The 24747-nt window shown below is 45.4% G+C and overlaps 1 protein-coding gene across 1 annotated transcript in view; it reads right to left on the reverse strand.

Annotated features, from left to right (window-relative positions):
• cux2b (cut-like homeobox 2b) overlaps window positions 1–24747 on the reverse strand; it is a gene marked incomplete at both ends in the record, with an annotated part of 104407 nt that overhangs the window by 50903 nt on the left and 28757 nt on the right. The window contains 2 exons of the mRNA XM_083912691.1: window positions 10426–10473; window positions 14559–14669. Of these exons, the coding sequence (XP_083768817.1) occupies window positions 10426–10473; window positions 14559–14669 (159 nt within the window). The remainder of the gene's footprint in view (window positions 1–10425; window positions 10474–14558; window positions 14670–24747) is intronic.

Raw genomic sequence — 24747 nt, forward strand, 5'->3', positions numbered from 1 at the left:
ATTTGTGGTAAAGAAGCAACACTTTAACGAAGGGTGTGCATCAGAGGAGATGCACCCCTCCCTGGTAAGAGACTTATTTCACTGGCAGCTGCTTGTTTTAATAAAGCCACATGTTAATTAGTATTGTAGTTAATCCCATATTACAGAGACCCGAACTGTCAGGTCATATTATAAACAATCGGTCCTAATGTTCGTGCATGTGACATTTGGAGCTGCTATCTCTTCTAGCAAAATGTTCCCTAGGTACTAATTGGCCTACTTTACGCTGTCTTTCTTTGAATTGCCAGTTTCTTTATCATTAGGATATTAGGCCTGACAAGCATCGTCTCGTATACCATAAGCCCACTAAAAGTGGAGAGGAACTTCTTCTTTGACAGCAAAAATGGGAATAAATGATTTACACTAGCATGTGATACTGTGAGATCTACCTTCATGGGATATTAAATACAATTTGAAAGAAGAATAAAAGTTCAAACACTTAGCCGGCAGCAAAGTAAGTGTAACTTTTCGCCGCTTGCATTATTTAAGATAGGCTCCATCATTTTATCAATCTATCGATCTCTCACCAGAAAGATGAAAATGGAGAAATAATGAGGCCGATGAACGCCGTGTAAAGAACATCAATGTGCAAAAAATTTAATTATCTGTGCTGGAAAGAGACGGAAAAATGTGTCGGCTGTTTTCTAAAACAAAAAAAAAGTGGAGAAAAAAAAAAAGGAGCAGTTAATATTTTTCCCTCTCTGCATATTTTAATTAGCAGATCAATCATGACTACGTACTGCGGTGCTGCGGAGAAAGGAAAATTGCAAGTCTAAATGAAAAACAATAGATTTGCTTTAAAGTCCTCGCTCTTTTGAAGTCTAAATTAAAATTTCAGGTGCCTTAACAAGAGGCTTCTTCTGAAAGTTATGATATTTAATTAGTGTGTTTAGATTCCGCTGAAATTCAACTTCACAGCCGAGCATCATGTGAAATGAAGACTGGTATTCCCGGACTTCAGCGGGGGTGGGTTGGGGTGGGGGGGGGACCACAGATGAACAGAGGGAATTAAATCACTTCAGCACATGAGGGCTGTGTATCCTCTGACACAAGCTCATGTTCTCTTGACTTGTGCTGCCACTGGGCTTGATCTGAGGCCGGGTCTCGCTGCTCAGTGGAGCGCAGAAACAACTTTGCTCTCTGACTGTGTCCGTGCAGTCGGGATTCTGCGCCTGAAAATCAGAGAATCGCGCCGTAGCATTGGCGGAGCAGCTCCCCCGTTCCGCCTTTTCCTCCTCGCATGAGCTTTTCCTGGTTGTACGAGCGCTGATGTTTATTTCTCCTGGCATGTCCTCGCCGGCGCCGAGCCACCGATTTCACACATTTTTATTGGCTAATTTGACTGTGCTCTTGCCAGCAGCTGAGAGTGAGCCAGGAGTCGGAGCATCTCAGAGAGCGTGCTGCTGCTGCTGCTGCTGCTAGTGTTGCTGCTCTCTGACTTGTGTGCCTGGAGGGAGCACGAGCAGGGAGGCTCTCACCTATCTCATAACAAGCAGTTGACCATGTTAGACTGAGGCGAGCAGGTCTGAGAAACTGCCTCTTAGATTAGTTACTGTCTGCTGCTGGTGAGTGTCTGTTTGGTGAGGGGTCAGGAGGGGAGTGTGATTGCCTGTCTCTTAAGGTGACAGGGGTGCAGAGGAGGGGAGGTGCACCCCAGTCAGACGCCCAATAGGAGTGCCGCAGTCAACGCCACGCGTGCGTCCATCCTCAAACATGGCTAACATTTGCACAGCAGCTGCAGTCAGGCGTGACGTCTCCGGGCTCTGAGGTTTGTGCTGTCAGGACGGCAGAAATTAAACCTGGCACTGCAGAGCCGAATGTGCTGAAACTCATCAATTCCACATGGCTAGAGAGCCAAATGCCTATTTATAACATCCCCCCCCCCTCTCTTCTTTACCTGGTGTGCATCCCTGGCTCTAAACACGCATCCATAATGATGAATACACCCAACTGGGATGCTCCGACAGGGCATCAGTCAGGACAGGAAAACAAACACACACACACCACACACCATCAGATCACAGCACAGCAGAGGAGGGATAAGAGTGACACTGGGAAGGCTGATGGAAAGGTTGAGGCGTCTCAGCATAAAAACACCCAGCAGAATCACAACAATCAGTCACCACACAGGAAACAAACAAGGGCAGTCAGATGTATTAAACTTGTTCAAAAGGCCCAACGTGGAGCTGAAATACGCCGCACCATTGGTGGAACACAATCATTTTAAAAGTTACTGTCTGATCGTAGACAGACTGATGGCGTTTGGCAGGAATTCTTGAGTTATGCATTTGTTTATGATGATAGTAAACATTGGAGACAAACATCTACTTTATGTTGAAATACGCTAGTCAAGAGTTATTGCATTGTTTTAGCTTGTATCATAGATATTTTCTACATCTCCATTTCCAGCTTTAAAAGATTACTGCGAGTACATTTTGATTATTTTGACACATGAAACGTTTAATGCAACACGCTGAAGTTTGACTGCTAGAGCGCATAGACAGTATGAAATATTGATGTAGTCTCTGTGACGTCACAGAGTGAAGCTCCGGCCATCGCCATCCTGGCTAATCCAAAAATGGGCAAAGAGGTGGAGCGTTGATGGAGCAGACGTAGAGACAGAGAGGGAAAGTGTGTATTTCCTGGTTAGTTGACACATCTGTCTCACTGTCACCAGTTAATTAAAAACTGGCACCCTCTGCATTAAAAGCTTGTGTGTAGGCCGAGCAAATTACTAACTATTACAACTTTTATTGCCAAAGATATTGGTCCACTGGGGCAGAGAGGGTTCCTGGTTCGAATCCCGGCTGGGGCCCTTCTGTGCGGACTTTGCCTGTTCTCCCCGAGTCTGCGTGGGTTTTCTCCGGGTTCTCCGGTTTCCTCCCACAGTCCAAAGACGTGCAGGTGTTCGGTTCATTGATGACTCTAAATCACCCGTAGGTGTGAATGGTTGTCTGTCTCTGTTCGTCTCTATGTGTCCTGTGATAGACTGGCGTCCTGTCCAGGGTGGACCCCGCCTCACGCCCGATGTCAGCTGGGATCGGCTCCAGCCCCCCGCGACCCCGACAGATACACAGATAATTCACACACTCTACAACAAGATCAAAACCGATGTCATGGAATCAGTAAAGAACGCAGGTAGGATGGCTTTAAGAGCGTGATCACACTGTCCTCCCGGACCGCGACCCGGACTTTAGGGTACTTGTCCCCCCTCCTTCTCCCCCCCGCGCCCCAGCCCCGTTTGTACTCACTCTGCCAGGGCCGGCCAATGCTTCTTGCTGTCCATACGCCATCACGCTGTAACACGTCACACGCATTGATCGCGTGTGTGTGGCTTTGTTTCCAGATCTTTCCGTAGACCTCTGAGTTTTTGTGCGTCTTGTCGACTGTTTTTTAATCTTTTCATCCGACCAAATCTGCAGTAAACACTCCACCTCCGCATCACACCAACGTGAACCTTTCACCGCCATTGTTGTTGTTGTTAAATGTCCGCGCATGGTCCCTCCTTCTATTTACATGTCCGAACAGGCGGACATAACGCTACTGCCGTAGGGCTCGTGTTCGTACACGTGCGCACGCTCGTGCTCGTACATGTGCAAACGGCTCCGCTTAAGCCCACCTCTTTCAAGCGGGCCGTGGACGGTCCAGCTGGCCGCAGTTGAGCGCGGAGCGGGTGCGCTCACACTACTTAAAGGTACTAGGCTTTAGCTGAAAAACCGGTTTTGGCCGCGGCCAAAAGGACAGTGTGATCACGCTCTAAGATGTGATGCATCGGCAGAATCTTATTTCACCGTAACATTTTATCACAGATGAGCGGCAGCTAGTGTCTTATAGCACATAACACATAATAGCACATATAGCACGTAATGGGAGCTTCACAGGTGCAAATATCGCTGAACTTGGATTCTGTATTATTTATTTGTCAGTAAGAGCAGCTTTTTATGTAGTAGTGAAGTATTCTGCTACAGAGAGACTTCTATTTCACTTCTATTTGTCTTTATTAATAAAATATATTGGAAATATTCTGGATCTTTAGCTACTCTAGGATAACTGAATCAAAAGAACGACTATCAAATTAAATATTTAATAGAGAGAAAAATAATAAAGAGGATTTAATAAAAATTAACAACTGTAATTTATTAAAACTTCACACGGAGAACCAATTAAATGCAGGGCCTTGACTCGTGTTCAGCTTATGAGATTAAGTATTCTCAATAAACCTATTGTTAATGAAGGAAATATTAGCTATCACCAATAATTATTAAAGATAATAATAAACATGACTCTAGTTAAACCACGTTCCTCAGGGGCACCACCGTTGAGTTATGAAGGAAGCGATAACTAATATTAAAGTCTCATGAAAAATAATAAACTATTAATTAAGGGTTAAAAGTAATTAATGCAATAGTTTAAGTTCTTTTCTTAGCAGAGGCTGGCACATTCATCTTTGTGTAATATTAAATCAACATACATATTGTAACCAAAATATATTAACAAATTAATAAATGCAACAAACAAAACACAATAAACAAACTAAAGCTCAACAAATGACCGTGTTCTCAGGAACAAAGGGCTGTGCGACAGGTTTTCAGGCCCGGTCTTTTCCTTTAGGGCGCACTCACACTGTCCGTCCGTACCGTGCCCAAACACGTTCCACGGGTAAAGCCTAGTTCGTTTGACCAGTGTGAGTGCAACCGTACCGCGTCTAGGCGTGGTACGCTTGCCGGCCACGGCCCGTTTGGGAGAGGTGGGCTTTAGTAAAGCACGTTTGCACATGTACGAGCACGAGCGTGCGCACGTGTACGAGCATGAGGCCTACGGCGGTTCTGAGGTCATTTCCTGTGCGCCTGTTGGGACGTAGAAAAAAGAAGGAGGGACCATGCGCGGACATTTCAAACAATGGCGGTGAAAGGTTCACGTTGGTGTGATGCGGAGGTGGAGTGTTTACTGCAGATTTGGTCGATGAAAAGATTCAAAAACAGTCGACAAGACGCACAAAAACTCTGAGGTCTACGGAAAGATCTGGAAACAAAGCCACGCATCGCCATGACGTCATCGATGCGTGTGACGTGTTACGGCGTGATGACGTTTAGGCAGCAAGAAGCATTCTCCGAGGCCCAGGTAGTGTGAGTACAAACGGGCCTGGAGGGGGGGACAAGTACCCTAAAGCACGGGGCACGGGACGGTGGCACAGTGGGAGTGCGCCCTTAGTTTGATCTCCTAAACAAACTGGAAGTAAAAATTAATCCAGAAATGAACAATCATCTGTTGAAGGCCGATTGCACATACAGATCATTACTGAAAAAAGAAATTCTGTATACAGAATAAAGGATGCATCAAGATGCATCGCAGCCCTCTGAATCATAATCTAATCATGAGGTGCCTTGAGATTCCCACCCCTATTTTGTAGTCTGCACATATTGTCAAAAACAGTAGTAGTATAGGCAGCTAGACTTTATAGCTATTCATCATGTCTCTAATTTTGTATTTAACTTTGAATTTAATTTATAGGCAATCGAACCGACTCTAAAATTCACTTTGTGTTCTGCAAAAACGAGGTTTTAGCATCTATTATGATTCTGTAATTGTCACTTGTGGCCACAGTGGCCGCTGTTCAGCAGCTATCACAACAAGTAACTAACTGAATATGAAAAATGAGCTCATTGTAAACGGTCTGCTGAATGGGTTTCTGATTTAAAGTGGATTTGCGAAATGAAATGAACTTGTCTCTCTACAAGCAGCGCTGTCGTTGTGAAGACTTAAAAAAGCCTTTGACAGTTTGTTCATTTGTCTTTTTATTGGCTTTGGCAGAGGCAAGATGGACAGCCGTACAATATCTGATCCGATATCTATATAAGCTTCCTCGTCTTTGACATATCAGAATTGCATAAAAGTCAATTTTAAAGTGTTCATTTGAGGTTTTTTTGAATGCAGACTGAGACAGTGAGTGAACATAAGTTTGGGTCGAAGCAGCTTTTCTGTACTGATGATGTTCTGAACAGGCGAGGACATTCAGCCTCCGGAGATGCAGAGGACGTTAAAGACTCAAGGAAGGTATTACCTAATGTCCAATTACACTCCCACGCCTCCCGCCCCCCGCATCCCCTCCCCTGTGCTCTGCCTCCTCTCCCTACCTTCCTGCCTCCCACCTTCCTTCCCTCTCCTTAGTATGAAGAGGACACAAGTGATAAACCAGGAGCAGAGAGCCGGTGGTTTACATGGCCCTGGAGCCCATTATGTTCCCCACAATAGGCTGGAGGCCTGGACGTGCTGTGAATAGGTAATGGCCTGGAGATCCTGGGCCTGGCCTGCTGCTCAATGAGCCTGAGACAGCCGAGAAGGAGACAGGCATTAGAGATACCTCGTCAGCCCAGTATGGAGCAGTCTGGTCATAGCCGGGGGAGGCAGGGGAGGATGGGAGAGTGGGAGTGAGCAAGAGGAGTAGGAGGCAGTCGTAAATGCCCCTTACATAAGGTAGAGCATGAATAATAACACAAAGGGAATATTCAGTGGGAACTGTGAGGCAGGGATCGGCTTTATTGGCACAGAAATATGGGCCTATAATGTACAACACACACAGAAATCAACACTAGCTCGATTTTAAAACGGCATGTAGTCGAGAAGCAGCTTTCGTTTCACACTGATACGGCTCGCTTGTTCCGACCCCATCAGCCCAAGTTAGCCATCCACTCCAGCAATCTGTACCTAATAACTGCAAGTTTAGCCCCTGATGAAGATCTGTCTTCATTGAGCTGGAAAAGCTGTAGCGTCGCCGAGCATTTTTCCTAACGGCGCAGTCCCTCATCTATGAAAGTGCCATAGAGCCCCTCAGACAATTAGGCAGGGAAAAGCTTTATGACCGTTAGACTCACTCAGTGAGCGCCACTCTCACCGCCAGCACTGCCAGGAGCGCTGGCTCGTGCAGAAAGGTAATTACGGAGCCTCTCATAATGACACGGAGGAAGCTTGCGTCATAACACCCACAGCCTTTTATCATAGCGCTGTAATTAATTATCATCCTTTACTCTTTGATTCATTCCACTATTCATAACATATTCATACATTCAAGAGAAATTATCATTTCCTTCAGGAATTAATCAAAAGGAGGAAAGAACTGGTCGTCTCTCGATGGATGATCAAAGACGGTGTTTGCCTACCTCGCTGCAAGGCGGGCGAGCTCAGGGCAAGGCGACGTGGGCACTCAAACACTCGGCTCTGCAGCTCCATGACTGTGGTCAAATCGGCTGCAAGATGCTTTACACGAGTGAAAACACAGCTGCCCATGTTTCTGAATAATCAGAGGTGTATATGTTGTACAGTAGCCCTTATTTCTCTGTCATTCTCCAACAAGGCAGATTAAAAAAAAACCACAAAGCTCACAAAATTAGCTTTTGATTTAGCTTTTTTCTTCCTGAACACGAGAAGTCAGTCCCATAGGTGAGAAGCAGCAGCCATTTTGAGATCCCTTCACTGTTTCACGGACTTGAAAAGCGGCTGTACAGTCAAAATACTTCCTGTGCTCTCATAGAAAAAACAAGCAACAACAACAACATACATAAAAACATTGTCTTCCCCCACATCATCACTTCCCAACCTCAGGGGAAGGAATGGCACAGTTAGACTCATAAACAGGTGTCCACCGGCCCCCAGTTCGCAGCACTTTAATAGCTGTTTGATGTTTTTGATGTCTAGTCAGCTCGATCGTACCTTGCTGCTTGATAATGAGGGCCAATAATGATTCCTGAGCTCGAGGGGTTAATGGTATGTAACCGGCAGAGCTGCTAATTACACGTTACAAACTATTTATCAGAATCTCCATCTGCGCAAGCACCACAACTCTCATTGTGCACGCTAAATTACTCCACGGATTATCATTGTAAAGCAAGTTTCAGTAATTAGGGACCCATACTGCTGTTTTCTTTTTCTGAGGGAGCCAAACGACATCAAGAGGAGAGCAGAAAAATAGAATGACTGGTTAATTTGGGTCTGATATTCAGATTGGTACGTGCTGCACGAGAGCAGGAATCTGCCTCCAACAAAGAACACAGAGGCTACAAACATACAAGGAATATGTCACTGTTGGTTTTTTTTCATCCGCCTCACAAAGCTTCATCCTGAGGGGAGTTTACAAAGTGAGAGGGAGGTGTAAATTGCACTGAGAAGCTCACATAGTCTCGGTGAAACTCTCGGTGCAGACTGCTCTCTACGCGTTCAGGTGGCAGCGAGCACTTGTGTGAACGTTGTGTGAACAGTGTGGTCCAATGGGCCCGTCTCTCCAGCGATCGGTTATTTGAGAAATAACTGTCATATCCCTCAGCCCCAAAGGTGCGCCCGAGACCATGGAGACATGTACCATCTCCTCTTCTTCTCCGTAAATTTTTATTAAAATTACCTTCATTATGAGACAGTGTTCATTATAAAACCAAAAACGCCGGTCTCCCAGGGCCCTGTGGATTAATAAGGACAGCGGTGTATTTTAAGCCGTAAACTCAGCTCCTCACTGTCCTTAATCTCCTTCCTACTTCACAAGGCCAAATTAACACCTCTCCTCAGCTCTGACGGGACCTCATTAGCAAACTTCCAGGGAAAGAAAGAGGAGAGCAGAACGAAAAAGAGGAGAAGAAGGAGGGAAGCGACCAATGACAGCCACCAGCTCTGGGATTAACCCTTTCTCCTCCTCCAGCTCCTCGGAAAAAACTAGGTCGGCAACGTGTTTCTAATCAGTCGCCTGGTTAGCGATAATTAGAAGGCGAGATTGGACGGGAGAAGAGAGAGAAAGTGGGTGGGGAACATTGAAATGAAAAAGAAAAGAAAGAGAACCTGTCATGTCGCAAACACTTCAAAGGAGCCGACTTCTCCTTTAGAAGTGGCATGATGAGGGTCCAAATACCATGAGGCACTCCTCTGGGCCTCCGAACTGGGAGGAGGGGTGTGGAAGCAAGGACCCAGTTCTTTCTCACATGTACTGTATGCATCCTCACACACACACACACACACACCTAACACACACACCAGGACTATCGTTCACCACCTGTACAGTGCAGCTGCAGGGGAGCTTTAGTCTATCCCAAACCACACGCCCAAACAACACATCCAACTCCACCTTCTCCGCACATTCTCCCCCTGCAGCAGCAGGTCGAGGTCCCACAGCTTACACTGAGGTCGCGCAGACTACTGCTGGGTAAAGTTCACGAGCCTCCGCAAGCTGTTTGACATTACCAATAAGGTCAAAGTGTATCAGAAAACACCAGAGGATTATATTATTATGGCGTGCCGAGTTGCTCACCGCACCTCGTGATCAAAAAATAGCCGAGGCTTTTTTTTTTCCCACCGCGAGCGGGCTTACTTATCAACGTGCAGAACATAAGCTGGTGGAAGTTACACAGGAGAGACGGAGAGGTGCCCAGAGAGGCCCGCAGCTAACGAGGAAAAGAAAAAATCATCGCTCATTATCAGCCATCTATTTTATCTACTATGAAACATCTCTAGACTCCCAGTTGTCAGACATCAATGGTGCTTAAATTAATCCTGTGGGTTCCTGTTTGCACAATAAAGATATGGAAGGGCGCTTCTGATATTTGTGCGACTTTACAGTCGGAGTAATTGAATTAGCACACAAATCAACCACAGACTATTGCAGAGTGTGGTATTGAAGACTGCGATGGCTCCTGCCAGGGAACGCGGGTGCTTGGGCATAGTCAATTATAAAGCATTAAAAAGAATCTGCCAATAATCACTTCCAAGAGAACTGAACAATCCATGCTGAGTGTTCTCATGTTTACCAATGATAGGGCTTTCAGGTTAGCGCCGAGCGGGAGTTTAGAGGGGCGAGCGAGACTGAAAACATATTTGCGGTATCATTTCCATAAGCCTTTGCTTTGCGGACCATAACGCGGCTCACAAATGTGATTTATGACCTTGGTTTAATGGCTGGAGCAGAGTCTTGGTAGGTATCAGATGACTTTTTCAATATGGCGACGTCAGAGGGGGGGCATGGTGAATACACCATCACAACAGGAAATGAGGGCTTGTCTCAGCCAAGAAAATATGAGAAGCCAGATATCTGATCATCTAATGGCAGATAGATGCTACTTCACTTTGACAGAAAAGGCATCAGTCAATAAGCACCAGATGAGCAGTAACACGGAAAGTATGCCATGGATTCCTTGCCCTATCTATCAAATCGTTCCTTCCAGAGGCGCACTGATCTGCTCTGGTCAATGTACATATAATACCCAGCAGGAGTGTCTCTTGTGTCAGTAAATGAGAATGTGGAAGCAGAAAACGCTGATGAAGTCATCAATAAAAGGCTACTTAGCTGTTTTATTCTGCAGAATCTGTGAATGTTTCATATATCTGTAAAATGCAAAAAGATGTGCGACTCACCTGGGCCTGGAAACTCTTGAGAACAGGTGCCACCATCTCCCGGACTTCCTATGTACGGACCAAAAAAAGCAAACTCAGAATCAGCATTTTTCTATTTCGCACCTGTTTAGGAATCAGATGGGCGAGGAACAAACAGCTCCACGAGACTGAAGATGCTTTAATGTTAATGGATTCTCTCCATAGCTCCTTTTACACTGCCTGTGTGTGTGTGTGTGTGTGTGTGTGTGTGTGCGTGTGTGAGTGAGGTATGATGCTATGGGGTGTGGGTATTAGTGGTTAAACCTAAAGGGTTTGAGTGGGCATGTTTGAAAAGTGGGGCTTTCCAAGTAGCTTGCATTAGAGCTCAGAGATCCAGACTTGTGCGAGCTCCCACAGCCTCAGGTAAGGGGATTGTGCTGCCAGTGGTGACAGCCTGATCCTGTCTTAAACGCCTGTATTATACTGACAAGATTACAGCACCGCACTACACACTCGGGCTGAGACAGACAGGCAGCACAGCCACAGCAAATAGCCGGAGGGCTCATTTATAAAATATAAAAATATTCTCTTTGACTTCAGCTTAGATGTCAATGGGTGATCGTTTCAAAGAAGATGATAAAAAAAGGACAAAATCATATCTGTATCATTCACAGATGTAGCTTTTCATGTGTTCGGCTCAATCCATCTTAATTGCCATTTTGCCTCACAAAGGTAAGGTGGAAAAAAGGCACAGTGACGGCATAAAATACAATTCACGCTGCGGTTTTGACATGATACGTCAAATAATAGACGCATAAAATGACTATATACTATTATTAATTACTGCTATAGCATTAACAGTCAAGAAGCTAGCATATGAATCGATCATGTGCAGTTAACAGGTGCATAAAAGTGTTAAATTGGGTGACAGAAGAGATGATGTTGCCTGCAAACGAACTTCTCAGTTAAGTTCAGTGTAAACGTTGGGATGAGTCCGGCTCAGGGAGGTGGAGTGCAGAAGGAGAATGCTCTAACTAGCACCATTTGGATGTCTACCTAGTTGTTCTTCTTGTATTAGTTCAATATGCCGTTTATGTTGGACGAGACTATGTTTTGTAATACTTGAATATGCGCGCTGCCGATTAGGTGGAGGGGTGTGTTAAGGTGTAGAGGAGAAGGTTAAAGGACAGTTTCCACATACGTACACTGTAAAAGTAACAGGTTGCTGTAATTCTTCTGTTCATACTGGCCACAAAGAGATCCCTTTCTTAAATGCATGGCAACCAAATCCACAGCAATCGCTCTGTGATGATATGCCATCTAAAGTTCAGCTGAAGATGATATTCAGAGTTAGATGAGGAACTTTTTCTAAGCTGCAGCAGAGGAAACGAAGACTGTACTTTTGAAGATAACTTGTCCAACACGGACGGCTGAAGCCTCATATCGGTCGAACTGAAGAATGCATGTTTGTAAAGATTGACTACGGTGGATTTTGTGGCTCATCTCTTTAATTGGTATTAAAAAGGTATCTCTTTGCAGCCACTATACGCAAAAGGAACAACTCCAGCGACCAAGAACTACAGTACAAACAACAAGTCATGACCTCTATTTTTAGTTTTTGTAACTGTCGATATCTTATCTAATCTTTGACAAGGGGCTCATGCAGCCAACAAGCTCTCATACTCTTATGGTAACGTCATAAACTTACAACAAGTTCAGCACGTTCAAAGTTATTTCTAGTCTGATTGTTTGACTCCAGATAACAGCACTAGCATGTTAACGTGATATTAGCTAACATTTCCTGCAGCTAATTCAATGGAATTAAACGACAAACTTAAATAAATGCAACAAAACATCACATGAATGCACCTTTAATACATTAACTCGTCCGTTAACATTATTCCTGCCACTTCAGTTTTACATCAGCATTAAAATGCAGTCACCAACTCCCATGATCCCACACTACGTCGAACCGGACTCCGCCAGATGGATTGATTCACATTTGCTCTGCAGATCCATTTGGGAACTCTCGTTTGGAGATCTTTTGGGAAGGGGCGAAAATACTGGTGGCTGATTGGATAAATCATCTGTCTAACACCAACATAGAGCGTATGACGTACTAACAGCGTATGACGTACTAACAGCGTATGACGTACTAACAGCGTATGACGTACTAACAGCGTATGACGTACTAACAGCTTATGACTTACTTACAGCGTATGACGTACTAACAGCGTATGACGTACTAACAGCGTATGACGTACTAACAGCTTATGACTTACTTACAGCGTATGACGTACTAACAGCGTATGACATACTAACAGCGTATGACGTACTAACAGCGTATGACGTACTAACAGCGTATGACGTACTAACAGCGTATGACGTACTAACAGCGTATGACGTACTAACAGCGTTTGACGTACTAACAGTGTATGACGTACTAACAACCTATGACGTACTAACAGCGTATGACGTACTAACAGTGTATGAAGTACTAACAGCGTATGACGTACTAACAGTGTATGACGTACTAACAGAGTATGACGTACTATGACGTACTAACAGCGTATGACGTACTAACAGCGTATGACGTACTATGACGTACTAACAGCGTATGACGTACTAACAGCGTATGACGTACTAACAGCGTATGACGTACTAACAGAGTATGACGTACTAACAGCGTATGACGTACTAACAGCGTATGACGTACTAACAGCGTATGACGTACTAACAGCGTATGACGTACTAACAGCGTATGACGCACTAACAGCGTATGACGTACTAACAGCGTATGACGTACAAACAGCGTATGACGTACTAACAGCGTATGACGTACTAACAGCGTATGACGTACTAACAGCGTATGACGTACTAACAGCGTATGACGTACTAACAGAGTATGACGTACTAACAACGTATGACGTACTAACAGCGTATGACGTACTAACAGCCTATGACGTACTAACAGCGTATGACGTACTAACAGCGTATGACGTACTAACAGCGTATGACGTACTAACAGCGTATGACGTACTAACAACGTCGGTGCAAGGCAAAAGTAAACAACATGTCAGTAAAGGATATTTGCCGTTTGTGTAACGCAAGTTTACGGATAAAAGGCACAATTTTAGGAGCCCGGTCCATATTCCAACAGAAGGATCCAAGAGAAAAAAGCGTTAGCAAGCGGCTCGCTCATCTCATCCGCGGAAGCCGCCATGTTGTTTACACTGAACAGTCGTTTCTCGTTTCGTAAAACTTCGAGCCGCCTCAAAACCAACGCTGATTGGTTCGGTCGCTGGTTAAACTTCTCCAATTTTTCTCCGCCTTACGTTACCAGACTGATCTGCTAGTTAAATACAATGTAGCTTGCAAGATCGGGTTGGTCTCACCGGGCTACGCTACTTCAAGATGTCTCCAAAAAATGGACGCTATATTCCTACACCCTTTTTTTGCGAGTTCTCTATCATGATTTAATGCGAGTACTATGGAAAAGACTTGAAATGCCCATCTCTGGAACATGAGTATTGTTTTAGGACTGCCTTCAAAAAAATGCTAACCTATCCTTTAAAATGTAAAAATGTACATTTTCTTCTCTTTGTTCTCATTTTCCTTGTCATTAATAATAAAAAACAAAATGTTGGGAAGCAGTGTGTTTGTAATAGTCATGTCGAGGGGCTGGTGCTCGTCTTCATTGACATTCATCAGATTGTGTCTAGTCAGAGTCCTGTTCCTGTCACGCCACAGATATCCAGAGAAAATCAATATCAGCTGCCAATTCCGATCACTTTTTCATAAAGTGACTCTGTAGCTTTGGAGTTGAAAGTAAGCAGCAAAGTTGTGCTTACCTTTTGTAAATGAGCCCCCATGGCCTCTCATCGCATCCAGCCAGAGGCTAACGTTGCTGCAAGGCCGCAGCATTTAAATATTAACTGAGCTACTGTGTGTGTCTGTGTGTGGGGGGGGGGGGTTAACCCTGATGTTTCAAGTGTTGTGCACCGTTAATATAAACTAATGCAGATTTCACAAAAGAAATAAATCATTTCCTATACAAAGGTATATGCGGGGGGTGTGGAGTAGCAACACTGACACAGACAACCAGTCTGCTGAAGTGAAGATGAGGACTACGACACACAGGGTTGAGGGAACGGGGAGGGGGATGCCAGACTCACCTCAGGGACATTTCTCTTGAACTCCCTGCTCAGCTCTACCAGGTGCTTGTGGGAGTGTTCGCTCTCCTCTTGTCGACCAGCCAGCTCAGACGCTACAGAGTTTAGCTCCCTCTACAAACACACAAAAGAGAGAGAAACGGTGAGAGGAGGAGAGTGGAGAGAGACGGCACTTTAGGGAGCCTGCCAACGCTCATCCAGTAAAGCTTAGAGTGTACATAAATAAAAATACACTGCTGAATATTAACAATGTAATCCTTCATGATCTCACAGCAGTAATACTTACAGCTAGCCCTGGCCCATAAATAATTAAGCCAAAATAAATCCAATGCCTACAGTAGCAGAAGGCCTTTTAGATAATCAGTATTTGAAATAATCAATACGCTTGCAACGGCTATAGAGCACCAGTGAGGGAGCGGGGCGAGAGGGAGGGGATAGAGAGAGTGAGAGAGAAAGGGGAGGGGGGAGGGAGGGCTGGGAGTCACGTGTAGAGACCCAATAACCTGACATACACCCTTGCAAACAAATAGAGCTTCCTCCTGAAACGAAGGGCTGCTTTTTAAGCCGGGCCAAGACCTGATTCAAACATACAAACGCCCGGCTCGCTGTCGTAATTACCACAGGTCAGATCTATTTTCAGCCTCTTTTCAATCTCTCTCCCATCGCCTGCACACATCTTTATATTGATCCCGCACAGATTTTCAATACATAACAGCAGCCTCCATAGCTTTAACCAAATTACCCTTTTGCTACAACAACAGCCCTAATCACTATTCCATTAATGTCTCCGCGCATTGCTTCTTTACATGTCTGCGTTATACGAAAACGAGAGCTCCACCCCGGCAACATGTCTGATCCACTATTCAAAGCCGTCCGTGTGGCGAGCCCTTCATCAGAACCTTGCATTCATGCTGGACTCAGCTGCACCGCATGCCATCCACAAATCCAATATTATTGATCAGTCATCCAATTCCCGGCTCTTTCAGCAAAGGGTGGGGGGGGGGTAAAAAGGAAAACGCTGGAATGGACAACTGTACATTCACCTCCTCTTCATTTTTGACTGTGAGTCTCTGTAATTGATGAGGATCTCCTCTTGTTACTGCTGGGTTACAATATAAAAAGTGGAGTAGGGGATTCAATTACCACTGCAAATTTATATATGACGCCGGGAAATTAAATTGACTGTGTTTTAATTAATCTGCAGTCTTACTTAAAGGCAATTTAATAAATCATCACACAATGGGAAAAAGAGAGAAAATGGCAGGGTGAAATTTCAACAGTGGCGGACTCGTGGGAGGGTGGCAGCCTGGCGGTCAGAGAAGTAGGCCGTTAATTGAAGGGCTGCAGGTTCAAGTCCCAGGACTGACGAGTCAGAAAGCAGTTAAAGTACTGCGGGTGCAATGCTTTAAGCTGAGATGCTACACCGTAACACTACAACTTGCCAACGACACCTGGTTTATACTGTTTTACCTTGGGAGTCGAAGTCTGTGGTGACACTGTACTGCTGTTGGCATTGAATGGTCCAAGTCATACACTACTGACCACAGTGGATTAACACTAGTTTTTGGAAAACGTTACTTAACTGCAATAAACAGTGCATTTGATAAGGCCTATTTTCAACCATGGATCGATGCACATTTGGTGCAATAGTGAGTATTTACAGCACCAGGACGATATATTTCCAATTGATTCAAAATAAACTGCAGTGGCTGTATTCATATTATATTACATAAAACGCTTCTTCGCTCTCTTGCAGAGAGTTTGATAAGAAGAGTGATACTGCTCTCATTTTGTACACTAAATATAATTCAACAGCCAGCAGGCAATTATCTTAGCTTAGCATGAAGACCAGAGGCAGGGGGACACTTGAAGCTTGGCTCGCTCCAAAACTTGGCTACCAAACACCTGAAAGCTGTAAACTAAATGATATGACTGTACTGTGATGGAACACATCAATGCCGGTGTTAATATTGACATTATCACTAAATTTATATAAATAACGAAATGACTCAACACGCCCCAGCCTTGCAAGTCCAATGATATGGTAGATTCGACCGGCTGGGACGTCTCTATGTCATCACGTTTAAAGTTAATGCCAAACGAGAGCGGCATGCCCTTCTGATAACTGGGCGTTGACGTCAAACTCATGTGTCTGAGCTGCTGGAAACTGGCAAAAACAAGAAGTCATGGCGGAGAAGAAGAAGAAGAAACGGTCCAAATTGTGGCTTTAATTCACCACTATAGAGGGCAGTGCAGCTAATATCTGTAAAAAGACCATTTCAAATAAGGGTGGAAACACCAGAAATATGCTGACGTATGTTGTAGAGTCCAGCAATGCCATGTAGGCCTATTTGACACTCTACGCATGAATGCCACAGCTTCCCAATTGAGCAGCCCGTCCGTGACCGAGGGTAAATATCCCGTTATGCTATGAGGGTAAGATCCTGTAACATTAGCACCACGCAGGCAGGTTTGATAGATTTCGTCTTTGACCAAGAAGAAAAGTGAAAATGAATGCTGTTCAAATATAATCTCACTCCATCTCCACTCTTCACACTCTGAGATAATAAAAACAGTTGCATTGACACTGAAACTCCGGTGCAGGCTAACCTTATTTTTCACACAGGAAATTGATCAGGAATCCATAATGGAATCAATAAAGATTTGGACTGACACGCAGAATGAATAATGGCACTGGTATCAATAAAATATTATCAATTCCCATCCCCTAGTGACTGGAATTTCCACTGATTACCTGGCAAAACTTTTCACACACAGATTCCACAACAGCGGCAGAACGAAGGTGCGCCGAAATGTTGGACTGCGGCGCCGTGGGTGTGTGTGTTTGTGATGGAGAGAGAACAGAGAGAGGGCATGAGAAGGCGCACGCCATGTTTCTGTACGTTACTAACTACTCTGAACACGGCTTTGACACTTTTTGACCTGCCTGTGGGTCATCATCATGCACATCACTACTGTGTCGTTCATGCCTTTCACACAGACGTCAGTTTGGTGTGAACAGGGCGTATGACTTCTGCAGAAGTGAGAAAGAAGCTATATGAGGCTTTTACTACACAGGCAATAATTGTAAATAGGAACAATTCAGAGTTGGTTTTGGTCTTCAGAGCGTACTCACACTGTCCTTCTGGCTGGGGCCAAAACCGTTTTTTCAGCTAAAGCCTAGTACCTTTAAGCAGTGTGAGTGCACCCGCTCCGCGCACAACTGCGGCCAGACGGCCCGCTTGAAAGAGGTGGGCTTTAGCGGAGCCGTTTGCACATGTACGAGCACGAGCGTGCGCACGTGTACGAGCACGAGCCCTACGGCAGTAGCGTTATGTCCGCCTGTTCGAACATGTAAATAGAAGGACGGACCATGCACGGACATTTAACAACAACAACAATGGCGGTGAAAGGTTCACGTTGTGTTTACTGCAGATTTGGTCGATGAAAAGATTCAAAAACAGTCGACAAGACGCACAAAAACTCCGAGGTCTGTGGAAAGATTTGTAAACAAAGCCACACACACGCGATCAATGCGTGTGACGTGTTACGGCGTGATGTCGTATGGACAGCAAGAAGCATTGGCCGGCCCTGGCAGTGTGAGTGCAAACGGGGCTGGGGCGCGGGGGGGAGAGGGAGGGGGGACAAGTACCCTAAAGCCCGGGTCGCGGCCCGGGAGGACAGTGTGAGTACGCCCTTAATTGCTTCTGTCCAGTAATCACACTCTTCCTGCCCACATGTCAAAGTGACCTTAAACTTCTCTTGGTGGCCGGGCCGGTGTCTTGCATGGGAGCATGGTGAGGATAGTCCCACCAAGCCTGAGAGACTGACGATACGCTTTCAAACATCTGTTTACCACGACTGCTCCCCTCATTTAGACATTCTACACTCAGAAAGTATCCAAATGTTTATGTATGTAATGTGTCATTCCTGGTAAATCATACTGTCACTGGAAAGGCCATGGCCGTACAGCATGAGGAGAGAAGACTTTATAAATTCCTGTAAGTCCATCTGGGATGAGCCTTTCTGGAGATTAAAGAGTGGGCTTTCAGAAGCTGGCCAACCTCCACGAGATTCAAATGGCCCCAGACCGGCTAATCTTGCCAAGAGAAAATTCCTCTAGAAGTGACGTTGAGTGGATTTTATAAGTACTTAAGATATAACAGTGCGTGATTCTAAGTCGCCAGTGCTTCAGTGGCCCAGGCGTAGAGTTAGGTTCCCTTTTTATCGGCTCAGCTGATGAGAATGGTGAATGCTCATGTGGTATGCAAGCCAAACACTGCTACAATGGCATGGTTATTTTGAAAGCACCCCCGCAGTTTCTAGACCATTATGATGGCGGGGAGCCTGGGCAACAGCCCATCAAATGAAACCTACTGTCTGTCTTTCTGGAAAGAAGTGAAGCAGAGCAGACGGTTTGCTACTTTGGTTGTCTTGCTCAGATTGATGATGGGAGGAACTTTACAGTGTAGTGTTTCGCGATTCTCTCTCAGGAGACAAAAGATACCAAAGAAGATTTTTCCTCTGCTTCCTAATCAGATGTGATCCATTTCAACCTACAGCCAGGGCACCTTTGAGATCCAAGATAAACTTATCTCCCTCCATTATGTTGAGCGTCATCCTTCACGAGATCATTTGCATGAACATGTAAATGTGTCTGATGTCTTAAACACAAAGGGAGAGTTCAACTGCAAAGAGGAGTTTCCCTGTAATCATTTGACAGGTTTTAAAAAGAACGATTGGGACCAAATTTTCAGCGTACGGCAGTCGGGTCAATACAGAGCTCCTGTCATTAAGCCTCTGCCAGTCAAACATCCAGCCATAATTGATGAGTTTCCCCCCCGGGGAGGGTGGAGCTGTCATTGGGGCTGGAGGGACAGGAAGGAGGGATTTTGAGCATGGAACCAGTCGTGGCGTGCTCCAGACAATCTGCGAGGAGAAAGCAATTGGTGACTTCTGACTCAAAACTAAAGACCTAAAAACAAGAAGCTTATTGGCTTTAACAGGATAGACCTGCAGCCTGTTGGCAGTGAGTAAATGGACTTGAAGCTCAATGTACTGCTGAAAACAAGAAAAAAACTGTGAAATCACGACTCACATGTCCTTTAGCTTACAAATGTAGGCTCTGCCCCTCTGACACTGACCAAAGATGGACCCTATTGACTTCTCTATTGGAGCCCTTACATGATCTGACAGGCAACCATTTATACTGCATTAGGAGGTCTCGGGATTATGAAAGTGTGTTGCAGCGACGGCTGCAGGGAGTGGTCCCTTCAGACTCCTGCGGGTGAGGGATAAAACGGGCAAGAAAAATGGAGGCCAGCATTCAAACATCTCAACATCAACATTTCATTTAAACAACGGGAGGGAAGTGATGTCTTCTGTAGGCAGCGAACAGAGGGTCGGAAGTCTAATAACCAAATCCGGCGAAGACAATTGCTCTTGACAAAAGTGGGAGCACATAGATGTACACTAACAATCTGTCCAAGTGTGAATGTTTTAGGTAAAACGCAGGGCTCACTAATGTATTTCACTGGAGTAGATTTGACATTGATTCATTAAGCCTAGCTCGTCTTGATTACATCTGTAGTGGTAAGCTATTTTCTGGTCTTTCACAAAGACAGCCCGTGGTGGAAAATGTTGACAACTGGGAAAAGAAACTACCAAGGTACTGCAACGAGGTAGACTGAGTCAAAATCACTATTGTGTGCATTGGGCTTGGGCGGCACAAATTAAACAGGAAAAAATAGGGAGGAGGAGGAGAGAGGGGAAAATGCAGATGGGGTATTATTTTTCTTTTTGTATCCCATCTAATTGCAATCATAGGCAGATGTCTGAAAGTGTGACAGCATCAGCAGAATTGCTGCTGAGAGCACAGAATCTTTGTCTAAAAATAATCAGACATTCTGTGTGCTGCTGTTTGTTATAATGGTAATCGATGCTGGAGGCTTTGAATTCCATCAATTTATAGATCCACTCTGTTCTGCCTGGTGACTGTACTGCCTCACAACCCCCATATGCACACCGACGCAAAAAACACACACACTCTCGCACGCAAGGTCTCGCACAAAGGAGCGGGTGGGCACACGTGCGTGCACAGAGACACATGTGCGCTGACATCTGCACACAGAGGCTGCAGCAAGGCAGAGCGGGGACTAGTGTGTGATTAAGATAAGTGTAGTTTCCTTTCATACATTCCTTGTTGCCTTCCATTCTTTGGGAGGCACGAGATTGTCCATAGCTGCCTCAGATTAGACCCGCATCTCAGACGCCACATTTGAGAGGGGGGACTGATCAATAAATCAAATCACCACAATCAATGGCCCCAATCACTGCAGTCTAGTCTGGCCTCAACATTATTACTGGCAACACCCCCCCCCCCTCACCAACCCCAGCACTGAGGGAGGAGGGTGCTGTTTGTTGGGGGATGGAAGGACGCACATTGGCGCCTGTCCATGTGAAAGATCCAAAATGAACTCTTATCTGGCCTCCTTGGACTGAATATCAGTTAAAGGCAGAACTGGCAGACAGCAGCGTGTGTGTGTGTGTGTGTGTGTGTGTTTGTGTGTGTGTTCGACCGCCCAGACAGAGGGAGCCGTGCGGGAGGAGCCTCTAACCTCCGTGACCCGGCGCTAGGAGCGTGAGCTGAGCATGCGGCCTCTGACAGGAAGCACTGGGGGGCTGCTATCACCTGGCATCTTCCTCCATCTGTTTACCACTGACTGCCTCTCTTTCACTTTTACTTTCCAACAGCTCCGCTAGAGCTGCTCCAACTCACGCTATCATCACACTGATATCAGACCACATCACACCTGGGTCACATGCTATTTGCCTATAATTATGACAGTTTGTTTTAACCTGCTGCGAGTGCCAGATGGACGGAGTCGACCCTGTTACAATTAAAGAGATACTTTGCCCATTTTAATCCAGGTCTCTGTCATGGTAATGTGGATATTGTGTTTGGATGAGCAGTGTTTGGCCTGTCTCAGTGGCAGGAGTCCCCATTAAGGGACGGTGCATCAGAGATCTGCGGAAATCCACTGGATGGCACGATGTCCAAGGCTCCATTCATGGGGACTTCCACCACTGAGACAGGCCTGAACGCAAAGCCCAAATTGTCATGACACAGTCCTGGATTTAAATGGGTATCTCTAGAAGAAAACATCAGTCGCCAGGTATGTTGTCGGTCACAAAACTACAAAAATAACCAAACATAACATGGTTATGAATGTTTAAATGCTACGGTAGCCATTGTACTCCCGCGAAAAGGACCCTAAAAGTGCATTGACACCAAATCAGCTGTGGCCAAAATGCCAGTTCTTCCATTTACTTGAATGTCGGTAGTGTAAATCTGTTGATACGGACCAACATCCCGCATAGACCCGGCATATTAGCTGCAATGGAGACACAAATTAGCCATGTAAGTGACACTCCCACGCTGCCGCACAACCCTGCGCTCATCGCTGGAATGCCTGATTTGGTGTGAACGCAGCCGAAAGTGGTATTTCCAAAAACTCTTTGACTTCCACAAGGAACACACTTCGCAAAAATGCTTATTTGCTATTGGATAAGAGTTGTATCAATATTCTCATTTAACTCTTGGCAAGGCAGCGAAAACGAGTGTTTCCCATAAGGTCAAACTACTCCTTACACATCAAACAATGTCTACTTGTGATTCATTGTCAGTGATTGATTGATTGATTGATTGATTGATTGATTGATTGATTGATTGATTGATTGATTGATTGATTGGTTGATTGATCGATCCTTTTATATTGGATACAATGTTGAAATATATCCTGAATAACAAGTGTTTTTTCTGCCTTCCTCTCCTGATTGTGTCATGACCTCTCAGATGTATCTCGCTCTTGCGGGGGTCCTGAACCCCATGCTGGGAATCGCTGCCCGACAGATTGCTTGCACATTCTTCAACTGCCCACGCCGCAGCAGCAACACTGACTGCACAGTGCATAAATATGTAGGTAGTATATAGATCGTGATGACTTACCAACGAGGAAAATCACATTTAATTTTGACACCTCTCTAAACTCCGGACTGGTAAGTCTGATAAATCATCCAAAATAATTAATCCCCAGTCAGTCAGGCTGTCTTCAAACAGCATGCTAAATCTTACAAAAGGAAGGAGAAGCGTGTGAGCGTTACAACCATCAGCAAAAGGTGTGACTGGTGTTGTCAGCCATTATTCGTCATACCCTGCTTCATTTAGAGAGTTTTTGGCGCCTGATGCACCAGAGCACAGCCTACTTGTCAACACTTCTCTCTCTTTAATTCCAATATGCACACTTGGACACACATGTGCACGCACGTGTTTTTTGAATTCTCGCCGGTGTACTGGTGACACATCTTGGGATGATCAGGGAGTCTTGTTCAAAATAGTATAAAGAGGTATCGCGAAAACATTTCATCACGGTCCTCTCAGGCGACCCTGTATCCACTCTGAATCCAATGAATAACTTTAAATGTCCCCCAATTAGAAACTTCAAATTACAATCTATGACTGAATGATCCAAACGAAGGCCAATTACAACACCTTATTTATCATCATTAAGGCCGACCATTGTTATGCTCTTTTCAAATTCTGTGGTTACAATCAGGGTGTCTATTGTCATTGTGTGGTACATGCAGGGTGACTAATTACACAGTCCTATGATTCATTAGTAGACTAGTGGGCTGAAACCTGAGAGAAGACATGATAACCTCAGTCGGCCAAATGATCAGCTCAAATAGAGACGCCGGGGAGGTTTCACAATAGCCCAGTGCACACAAAAATCTTTCCAAACTCAAGTGCTTTGAGTGGGAGAGCAGGATCGGTAAGAACTTGAACAATAAAATTGGGGACAGGGTTTGTTTTCCTCTTGCTTGTGGGTAGAGGAGTGCACTGCGGGGGACCTGTTTCTGTGAAGCTTCACCATCGAGGTCAGTTAGATGGAGGAGGAAGGCTCCGAAGATGCAGCCATCACGGCGATGGCCCACTTTCACCTGAAACGACGAGCTGGAGCGATGCAACACAGCTAACCTGCGATTGTTTATTCTCTCTTAAGAAATGTCAATCTGTTCGCTCTCAGGTGTGCTGCTCTTCCTCTTGTTTTTGTTGTTTTCTCCCCCCTACTCTCTCCGTTTTCCCTTGTCGATTGCAGCGAGATCAAAGCGACGCCGCTGGAAGAATCTGAATATTTCAGGTGTGGAGAGAGGGCTGCATTTCACACCACCTGTGTAGCGCTGAGAGACAGGTCCCTCCTCTCGCTCAGACTCGGTTAGCGGGGCCCCTGGGGCCTGGCGACATAAACCCGGGCCACCTGTCTGAGAGAGAGGGAACACTCTTTACCCTCCTTCTCTCCACCGCGCTTTCATTTTACAGCATTTGAACCAAAAATAAATGAATCTAAATAGAGCGGTGAGAGTGGGAATAGAAGCCGGTGCTGACAACAAGCAGCCGAGAGCTTTGAGCGCCGTCACAAAGGCTCGAAGATGTGGCAGACGAGCTCCGTTGCCGCAGAATGGGAGCAGCCACTTGAAAGGGCAGTTTATACATGAATCATTTTATAATTTGTCCTGTTCTGCAGCAGAAGGTGGCTCTCGTATATTAAATGATGAGTCTGGTCAAGAGAATTACCCGGATTATTCTCTGCCATAACACAGCACATCGCGTGGAGTGGGTCTGTGAGATGATTCGCATCACATCGTCAGGGCTGCCATTTCTGACCCAAAGCAAATAAAAAGTATCCCTGATGTCCGCAGCAGCCTTAACAGTTTGATGTAGCTGCTCTCCTTGGAGGGCTGTGTGCCCTGACACGTGTGCATGTGTAAGCACTTGTGCAAGCATGTGTGCGTGTGTGTGTGCGTGCGTGGACGTGTGTTCGGGGGGGCGTGGAGCAGGTTCCACACTAACAGTTCCCAGCCATGTCTCTCAAAAGGGCCGTAAAGTCTTTACAGCAAATTCCTTACATTCATCTGTGTCAGAGCACTCGGCACACATTAGGCGTTTACACGGGAGGAAACACAATCTATTTGATGCTACACTGCCCACACGTCCAGAGCCCTCCTCCCCACACTGGAGATTCACAGTGTTTAACTTCCATTTCATATTCTGAACAGGCAGACAGGCAGGCGAGTGCAGGGAATGGACTCCATCTTGCTGTAAATCAGCGTTTAAACACCCGACTAAATGTAA

This window comes from Echiichthys vipera (genome assembly GCF_963691815.1).
Source record: "Echiichthys vipera genome assembly, chromosome: 4".
NCBI classification, from domain to species: domain Eukaryota; kingdom Metazoa; phylum Chordata; class Actinopteri; order Perciformes; family Trachinidae; genus Echiichthys; species Echiichthys vipera.